Source organism: Montipora foliosa, chromosome 8, assembly GCF_036669935.1.
Source record: "Montipora foliosa isolate CH-2021 chromosome 8, ASM3666993v2, whole genome shotgun sequence".
Classification (NCBI taxonomy): domain Eukaryota; kingdom Metazoa; phylum Cnidaria; class Anthozoa; order Scleractinia; family Acroporidae; genus Montipora; species Montipora foliosa.
Window position 1 is genome coordinate 23,424,764 of NC_090876.1, and position 10,000 is coordinate 23,434,763.

A 10,000-nucleotide genomic window follows, 5' to 3' on the forward strand; every position below is an offset into this window, starting at 1 on the left:
AGTAATTAACTAATTACTTTCGACACTCAATTGAAAACCGCTCTAATAATAATAATACTTGGCAAGTTACAATTTGACAACAATCATTCTTTCACAGGTAAAAAGATCCCGAAAAATTAATAAGAATATAATTTGAGTATTAATTTTTAGTATTAAGTTCAGCATGCTTACCCTGACTGCATCCTTCAACTCTTCAACCTCTTTTTCCCTAAAAGCATCTTCACCAGTTGAAACAGTGGTATCAAGCTAAACAGTAAATAAAAAAGTGGTAATAGATATTAAGCTCTTTTCAATTCAGGGAGTAAAAGTCTACGAAGACTACAATTAATTATTAAATTTTGATTGCTACCTTTCACACCTGAACAAGTCCTCAATGATAAGTAAAATCTGCTGGTGTTATACAAAGTAGAATCTATAGGTTTAAAGAGGCAGTTCTCTCATTCCTGGACCAACCCCCCAATGACAAGTACATCATTATTGTCTCAGGTGTTAGACAGAGTGAAAACTTCAAGTGTCGCTCTTAGAACGGAAAGAAATACTAAGTGCCTGTGATCCTCCCCCCCCCCCCCCCCCAAAAAAAAACTTGGGATATCGATTTAACTGTTTTACAGAAATTTCCTTGTTTTGCAACAACTGGCCAGTGTTGTCATGTTGTTGTGCAAGAGCTGAGAATAGTTACTTTTTATTTCATCAAGGGTCTTTGATATCTTTTGTTTTGCTTCCCTAACATCATCTGTGATACTTATGTTCATTAATTTCCTATTTTAAAGAAACTGCCAAACATTTGACCCAGTTGGTTGTTTAACTCCCTTTGTACTCACAAATCTACAAATAATTAGATTACATTGTATTTTTTGTGTATCATGAAAAGGACTATAAACCTCCCCTGTGTCACAAATTTGGTTTGATGTTGAACCAAAGAGTGAGACAGAATTATAGTATTTGTGGTTTGGCCTTTAAAGGACCACATTATCAATCATCATTGGGCTTCACTCTGTTGTTCACATCCTGGGTGGTCCTAAAGGCGCTGTTACACTGTGAAATTCATGCAACTTGTCTCGCAATGCCATTTCTACAAACATTCTCACATTACAAAACAAGTTGTTTTACGGTTGCTATTTGAGCAACGTTTCATGGAACTTGTCCATTTCGATGATCACACGACTCGACAGGTTAAAGGAACATTTTCATTGGCTGGTTAACTGCAAACCGTTGCAAGTTGAAGGACACATGTTAGAATTCTTTGCTACCATTGCGGAAAGTAGAACTCAATTCTACTTTCCGCAATGGTTTCTGCAACTGGTCGCACAACATTTTTGGTCGTTGCAAGGTATGTTACATTGGGCAATGATTCGTGCAACTTGTCTCGCAATGCCATTGCGAGACAAGTTGCATGAAAAATTGCACAGTGGAACACCACCCTTACACATAATTTTTTCTTCCCTTTCCTTTTTGCTTTGGGTGGAGGGGGGGCAAGACTTTACATTAATAGGCCTGTGCCAATGATGCTTCACTGAACTGATCAACAATGATTATCCTCTTTTATGCCCAGAATGTACCACTACCTGTGTGTCATTAGATTTCATGAAAGTACTATTCAAAAGAATCAGTATCGCAGCCTCCTTTGCAGTCTTTTGGCTGTGAGGCCGAGATCGTATGACAAGAACACATCTAAGATGGAGGCTACCTACAGTTTATATATCACACACTATTACTGGTAATAGGGGGATTAAATTCTACATTAGGCGGCCTTACTTGCAATCGATTTAAGATTGTTTTCGCGGGGAATACGGTGGATTTCAGCTCATTTTCTGTCTGTTCAATTTAGGGGCATAAGAGCCATAAACCGCGAACTGCAAAACAATGGACCGTAAATTAACGCTATGGCCAGTCAGTGTTGGATTAATTTTGTATGTTTGAACGTTTGCCTTATAGAATTGAGAAGATGGTTGTTAGCTATAAAATAATATTTTATTTATCCCCCATTTACTGTAGCAAATACAACCTTCTGTTTCTGCTAAAGAAAGACAGGCGCACCTTTAAATCCAAGTCATCAGTATCACCATTGTGTCCCCAATAGTTCGCAGTGTTCGTTCCCTCATCTTCCGGCGCAGTTTTTTCGGCATTTTTGGTCTTCCGTTGTTTCCTGGCAAGTAGCTTTTTCTGCTGCTGTTCCTGTATCAATTGGAATTGTTGCCGCAACGCTTCAGACGTTTCCAAGCTCATATTGTTTCAGAAAGGCTTTCCGTTATCAAAAAAGTCCAAAATTGTTGGACATCTTTGTTGTCAACGGACTCACGTTGTCGTGTTCAGTCCTCTTTCAACTCCTGTCCCAATCGAGGCATGATTTTGTTGTTTTGAGCGACGTTTTGAGCCTCACTGGTAATGCTGTCTTAGATTTCTTTTCAGGGTCTCTAAGAGTATTTGTTTGCTGCCGTAAGTATGGAAAAATACGAGAAACTCAAAAGCATAGGTCGCGGAGCATATGGAACGGTGTATCTCTGTAGAAGAATTTCGGATGGGTGTCTTTTTATCATCAAGCAAATTCCAGTCGAGGAAATGAGTAAAGAAGAAAGACAAGCTGCCATGAACGAAGTTAAAGTGCTGGCTATGCTAAAGCACCCCAATATTATCGCTTATTTCGATAGCTTCTTTGAGGAAAAGGCATTAATGATCGTAATGGAATACGCTCAGGGAGGAACAGTGTACAACTTTCTCGAAGAGCGCAAAGGCAAACTTTTGGACGAAGAGGAAATAATACGGCTATTCGTGCAGATCATGGTCGCGATTCATCACGTTCACCAACAAAATATCCTTCACAGAGATCTGAAAACACAGAATATCCTTTTGAACAAGACCAGAAAAGTTGTTAAGATCGGAGATTTTGGCATTTCCAAGATACTTAGTAGCAAGAGTAAAGCAAACTCTGTGATTGGTACCCCGTGTTATATTTCTCCAGAGCTCTGTGAGGGCAAACCTTACAATCAAAAAAGTGATATTTGGGCTTTAGGCTGTGTTCTTTATGAACTAGCTACACTGAAAAGAGCATTTGAGGCCTCCAATCTGCCCGCTTTGGTGTTGAAAATTATGAAAGGGAATTATGATCCCATTAGTGAAAGGTATAGTGAGGATTTCAAGAAGCTCGTTCTCAGCATGCTTCAGATTGATCCGGCAAAGAGACCGACTCTCCCACAGATTATGGCACAGCCAATTTTAATAAATGCATTGTTTAATATGCGTACTGATGTAGGAAGAGTTCCATGTAACAGGACTCCAAGACCAATGGCAAAAATAGCTGGTAATACATGCAACATTCTGTCAATAACTGTCTTAATTCAGGCTTTGAAATTCTCATGAAAAGATATAACATCCCAAACCAATGATAATGATAATGATAATGATAATGACAATAATAATAACAATAATAATAATAATAATAATAATTATTATTATTATTATTATTATTATTATGATAATAATAATAATGATAATGATAATTTATCGGCTAAGTGTGACTTCAGTAGGGGAAAATTGAATGTGCTATTATTATAGGGAAAACATAAGTTTACAAACATTGCTTTTGTTATTCAAATGTACCAACCACAGAAACAAAGACCCTTTGTTTTGACAGCCAATGGCGCTCTGGTTGGCACATTGATGACAGTAGGTGACGTCAACGATATCATCACTCTAGTGAGTGTTTTCATTTGTGTGACCAGCAGCCAAATTTTTTGCATACGAAAACGAAAGTAAGAATTTTTATAAAAATAGAGTTCAATTCCCAAAAGAATATTTCACTCCTCTAACATGGCTGCCATTATGACCGCAGGTGGATCAAACACTCTATTTTCAAGCTAGTTCAGTTTTGATTCCCCTGTAAGTAGCAGATTATGATCTGGTTTGACAAATTTTAGGTCAAGAAAATTTTAAAGCACGAAAAATAGTATCTAACGTACCTGTAAGGGAGAAGTGATCCTCACACTTTAGCTGAACAATTTTACCCATTGGCTCCTGGAAGTGAGATTTTATTCTGTCTTAAATGCCAGACGATACTCATCAACTGGGGACATTCTAGGGTGCTTGAGGTGACAATGGGTGGAGCAATAATAATTATTAGTATAAATACACAGGTGATTATACAAAATCGCACGCTCTCATTAGCTCGCTATCTCAGATTATCAGCCGATAATCACCTCGGCAGACAAAACGGCTTCCAGTAGTTGTTTTGCCACTGTAAGTGAAGGTGATTTCACGTTGAAATGTTTTTTTTTCTCTTTTTTGAAATAATCACCTGTGTCAAACAATAATTATTGTTTTTATTTTTTGTATAGGGTGGTGCCAATATATAGCATTCAAAATTTTCAGCTGTGTCTATAATAAGAGGCAATTGCTTAAAATGATCACCTAAATTCAATTTTTTTTTGTCTACAATATTCATCTCCCCACCAAAAGCAAACATGTTTTACCATTCTTACCTCAAAATTTTGCATTTTATCCACCGGGCAGTTTGAGGTACAAAGTTATCAAAACTAGCAGAAATTTGGACCCACAACCATGATGTGAGAGGCATGCCTGGGTCTATTGTCGATTTTACATCACAAACTGCTTTGCAATGAAAATTTCTTTGAAAATAGGAATGCAAAGTAGTTTGTGATGTAAAATCAAGAATAGACCCAGGCAAAAGCCTCACACATCATGGTCGTGGGCCCAAATTTCTGCTAGTTCTGCCAAGTTTACATGGCTTGCATCGCACAGAAAATGCAAAAATTCTGGGCAACAATGGTGACATATCTTTGCTTTGGATGGGGAGTTTTACATTAGGAACAAAAAATATTTGACTTTAGGTGCATTTTAAATTGTCCAGCTAAGTGCGTGGATCACTTCTCCTTCTACATTAAATTTCATACTCATTTAAAGAGCCTCTGCCAGTTCTGAAGTAATATTCATTCCCAGTGTATATTCTTTCTTTACACCTTCATGTAAGTGTCCTTAGGTCTTGAGTCCCCTATGGATTAAATAAATTTGTGCTAATTGCAATTACCGGTAATAGAGCATGATAGCTCAAGTCAAAGTACATGTACCAAAGATCTATGTTTGGTCTGATTAATTTAGAAAACAATGTTAATAAAACAAAATACATAAAACATTAAGTGGATCCAAAATTCACTTTATACAAAGGACGGGCACAAGCTATCTGGCTCATAAGTGTGTTATTCCAGTGCTGTACTGGCAGTACTTCACATATAAAATCTGCTTGATCCTTCTTTTAGCGGCAATACCACCAAGTCGAGGAAGATCTTCAAGTGGCAGTCGACAAACAGGTACTCCGATGTACCGGACAAGTTCATCAAACTCGGCCCCTGGAATCCTTGATGGGCTACCAGATTTGGCACCATTTTCCACCAAACCACCCGAACCAGAGTATGTAGTGTGCCATTGGGGTGGAGGCATTGGCACTCCCTCAAAACTATTGCTTCCACAGCATGACTCTGATGTTGTGCAAGTTGCATCTGGCAGAACTTTGAAAACTGGTGTAACAGGTAGTGGTCGCTTGATCCTTTGGGATTCCAACAAAAAAGCAGATTTGTCATCAGATAAGGACAAGGTTCCGGACGATCTGTGGCTACCAAGATTTCTTGAAGGTCAATCTGGAGTGACGATTGTGCAGGTCTCCTGTGGGGATTTGTTTGTGGCTTGCTTGACAGGTACATGTAGCCCTAACTTATCGAATGCATTTGAAATAATATATCAGATTCTACAGCTGTACCTTGTGTTTGACATTCCCAAAATTATGAAATTCCTTACTTGAGTAGCTAGGGTGTGGTCACCAACACAATCATAGCACGAACTGCATACAATTAAATCTTTCAAGCTTTTGTTTTTGGAATGCTTAAACTCATGGCTCTGAACTTCATGGCTCATTTGTTGTCTTAACTAAAACAAGGTGACCATTAACTTGATCTCAAAACTTTGTAGTATAATCAGTACCTGAGTGTTTGTGCACTGTTACAGGCACCCTGCTAGCAGAGCCTTTCTTTTGCTTGCTCGATTTTGGCGTTCTCGAGAAAGGCTCCACATGTATCGAGTAAGATCTTTATTGAATATGCGCTGCATGTTGCCAGGATACAGTCTCGAACCCAAGCCTAATATGCCAGATCTCGCCGCCATCTTTGTTTTTCATGGTACAGCGGGCTCAATTATAACCATCAGTTTTGTCACTAGTCCAGAAGTTTGTGACTAGTCCAGAAGTTCGGGCTGCGGCGGCTTCAAAGATTTGATGCGATTTGGGCAGAGCTCCTCCTCAGTAAATAAAAATAGAAAAGGAGGCTCTGCTCGCAGGGTGTGTTACAGGAAGCAAAGCCAGGGAATAGCAACAGTACAAAGGTTGTATTATAACCTCTTTTTAAATAGTCAATTTTTGATGCACAGCATTCTAAGGGCAAGATAATTGCCTTAGTAAACTACAGTCTACCTATTATGTACATCCATTTCTTTTATGTGTTGTCTGATAGCTTTTCGTTTGTTTCACCGTCATTCAGAGGTGATGTGTGATGATTTATGCTAATGTGGACAAGGTTAAACAAGTTACATGTACTCTGATAAGGCCTTAATACTGTTTTAAACATTTGAATGAAGTGCACAAATGGTTTTAATAACTTTTTCTTTTTTTAGATCGTGGAATTCTTATGACATTTGGAAGTGGAGTGCATGGATCATTGGGGCATGGAGATTATAATGATGTCATTCGTGCAAGAATAGTGGAAGCTTTAATTGGAAACGAAGTCGAACAGGTGAAGATATGGAGAAATAGGAATGACAAAATTAAACTTTTGTATCAAGATAAATGTTGCAAAGGTCTTATGTTTTGAAGTAGTTGGTGACTAAGCTTGCATTTTAAAGAATGTTTCAAAGGTTTGATTCCCGTCAATATTGATGCCCGTCAATATTGATGGTTCTCTACTGTTCACAGAGATATTCCACTGTTGGTTCTCTGGTTTGGGGCTCTCATCACAGACCAACATTTGTTTGATTTTGTGTATTCTTGTACCTAGACATTCACACCCAAAGCACCCCCAATTGGCGAGTGAAATCGTCTGGCATTAGCCAGAGTAAAATCTATATAAATCTCCCTCTCTGGTGGGGAAGGGGGAGATCAGATTCACATAGAATTTAACCTCTTAAAATATCATTATTAGATCCATTGTCATCATCTCCAAATTAAATACATTTTTTGTACAATCCCAGGGGGAAGTTAATTTGTGGTCATCTTAATGTTGTGGTTATGTGGTAAACAAAGCTGTCACTGATAAACATAATTGGCACCATGCAACCTTAAGTAAAGCACTTCAGTGCTTTTAACTAGTTAGTAAAATATTGTTGTATTGTTAACAACCTTTCCTATTGTTTTATTATGTAATGTAAGCATTTAATAGTGGCACGATGTGTAATGAATTATTATATGGCATCTTTGAACCATCAAAAAGCCCCAAAGGGGTCAACAGTCAGATCCAATTATTACAGTATCTATCACACTCTGCATGTTATCGGTAGGCAAGGCACTGGTCTGCTGTATATATTCTAAGAAATTGTATCGTCTAAAATTACTTGGTATGTCATTCTTGAATTCTTAATTTTTATAGTGCCAATTCCAAACCAGGTAATAAAATGTTATGTCAATTTATATCAATTAAAGAAAGAGGAAAATTTAATGGTAAAGTAAGCCAAAGCACTGTTAATCTGGCATTTACAGTCTTTGCAAGCACTTTTTTAAAGAAACAACATTGTCTGTTACAAAGATTATTGGTAATGTCATTGGTGAATGACCCCTTGACAATTCTGATGGCGGGAAATTCAAAGCAAAATAAACTGTCCATAACTTTAACTTCCTAGACTTTGCCTAATCACAAACCAAACATCAATATCTATTTTCTGGAATTCCTACATGTTGCTGTTTCCTTGTCATACATTTTCTGTTATTTTGTGCCTTCGGAATTACAGGAAATTTAGGGTAGAAACTTAATAGCTTTTCTATCCAACTTCATTCAGCCGGACTTTTAAGCGCATTTTATTTTAGTTTTGTAAGAAGCACCCAAAATCTCATATCATGAATTGACCACTTTGGTTTTCCCATTTCAGACCACGCGATGTTACTCTAGAGAACAGTTTCTTTCAAGTGTCGTCTCATGCACGTACTTATGTACGACTAACTTATGAAAAAAAAAAAAAAGGAGAATTCCCTTGAGAACATCACGTGGTCCAAAATGGCCAAAAAACGAGGTCAATGGAACTTCCATACAAACCTTTGAATTTCCCGCCATGTTGACCTTGCTACTCATGATGCAATCAAAAGCGTGATGGGGTCTGTCTATGGTCAATATCGATGGAGGATTCTTAGCCAGCAAATGTTTTGACAATGTTATGACAAAGAAGTAAATTTTCAAAAAAAGATTTTCCATAAATTTTCCATCAACTGAAAATCTCTCTATGAATTATGAGCCCAAGTTGTGCCAAATCATATTGCTTTACTTCCCTCCGATTTAGCTCAAGTTTCTTTGGATTTCATCCTTTTTTTTTTTTTCCTACTGGGCAGGTTTCTTGTGGTTCTGCCCACGTGATGGTTGTAACAGCTGACCGCGAACTTTTCTCTTGGGGACGAGGGGACAATGGCCGGTTAGGGCTTGGTAACCAAAAGTCATATGCATTGCCGCAAGCAGCGGCACTAGAACCCGGCCTCATTGCCAAAGCTGTAACGTGTGGGGTGGACTGTTCCTTTGTATTGACGCTTAATGACAGATTGTTAGCTTGTGGAAGCAACAGATGTAACAAATTAGCGTTGGATCATGGCAGCGAACAAACCGTGGACGAATCACAGACTTTGACGCCTATCACTGCAGCGTTAGTTATAGCCGAACCTGTCAAATGCGTGACCATGGGAATATCGCACACCGCTGTCCTGACGACCAGTGGAAAATGTCTGACCTTCGGATCCAACTCTTTTGGACAGCTCGGTTATGAGCGTGAAGGGACCTCGCGTGAACCTCAAATTGTTGAAGCCTTGAAGGACAAGAAATTAACGTTTGTTTCGTGTGGCGATACTTTTACAGTCGCCGTAAGCAATGACAGAGAAATTTACTCTTGGGGTAAAGGAGCACGTGGTCGGCTGGGACAGGTATCAGATGAGAATCGTTTCACCCCAAAACATGTCCCTTTACCTCTGAAATTGAAAGTTATTTCCATATCTTGCAGCCATAGTGTCACAATGGTATGTGGAAAGGTACTTTGAACAGAATAACTTCAATAACGTGCTCAGGAAAAAAATTGTATTTTTCTCATTTAAAAGCTTTTTTTAAAATTGTGTAGGCTGGTATTTTCTTTCCTCTCTCTTTTATTGTTATTCAATAGTTTTTTTTCAAAAAATGAATTGATGACGCTGTAAACAGTTCAAGTACGAAGATGAAAATAAATACGAAACATCTCGGAAAATATTGGACATATATTCAAAATGGTTAGTATGGAGCTTAGGTGAGGTGCGTTTCGACGAGATGAGGCCTTTTAAAATGGTAAAGATGACTTTTTTAAAATATTCACTCTCTTTAAAGGGTTCTTTTTCAAAAGAATTTAATTCATTGATGATGCTGCAAACAGTTCAAGTACGAAATACTGTATTTCGGAAAATATTGGACATATCTATTAGGGTTCACGCTTGTCGCCAGCAATGGATTAGGTTGGGTGGAGATGAATCATACGCATCTATTTTAGAAACATTTTGAATGTGAGGCTACATTCACACAGTACCGGCCGAATTTTCTACCGGTTGCGATCCTTTTGGCCAACGCCACGGATCTGTGGCGAGGTAGGTACTTGGTGTCTCTTTTTCTATGCTTTCAGTTTTTTTTAAACAAGATATAAAACGTTCAGTAATTATACAATTACCCTATCCTAACCCCAACGCTTTTTGGCGTTCAATGTTTTGAACGGCGATGCGTCCAAATTTCCGTAC

General features: G+C 38.2%; 2 protein-coding genes across 2 annotated transcripts in view; one reads left to right on the forward strand and one right to left on the reverse strand.

Moving 5' to 3' along the window:
* The window catches only part of LOC138013022 (coiled-coil domain-containing protein 13-like), a 32,939-nt gene extending 30,560 nt beyond the window's left edge, over positions 1 to 2,379 (reverse strand). The window contains exons 1-2 of the mRNA XM_068859984.1: positions 2,038 to 2,379; positions 172 to 246 (exon numbers count right to left, since the gene is read on the reverse strand). Coding sequence (XP_068716085.1) covers positions 172 to 246; positions 2,038 to 2,226 — 264 coding nt within the window. The 5' untranslated portion in view covers positions 2,227 to 2,379. The remainder of the gene's footprint in view (positions 1 to 171; positions 247 to 2,037) is intronic.
* LOC138013023 (serine/threonine-protein kinase Nek8-like) lies at positions 2,309 to 9,861 on the forward strand. The gene is made up of 4 exons (XM_068859985.1): positions 2,309 to 3,298; positions 5,271 to 5,705; positions 6,673 to 6,791; positions 8,591 to 9,861. The coding sequence occupies exons 1-4, from the start codon at positions 2,443 to 2,445 to the stop codon at positions 9,281 to 9,283; spliced, it is 2,103 nt and encodes a 700-aa protein (XP_068716086.1). The 5' UTR covers positions 2,309 to 2,442; the 3' UTR covers positions 9,284 to 9,861.
* Positions 9,862 to 10,000: the final 139 nt, after the last annotated feature.

Bases quoted from the DNA above. Each gene is read 5' to 3' on its own strand.
- LOC138013023 (XM_068859985.1), top strand. From the start codon at position 2,443: ATGGAAAAATACGAGAAACTCAAAAGCATAGGTCGCGGAGCATATGGA. The intron at 5,706-6,672 runs GTACATGTAGCC...TTCTTTTTTTAG, and splicing joins GTTTGTGGCTTGCTTGACAG to ATCGTGGAATTCTTATGACA. The intron at 6,792-8,590 runs GTGAAGATATGG...CCTACTGGGCAG, and splicing joins TTGGAAACGAAGTCGAACAG to GTTTCTTGTGGTTCTGCCCA.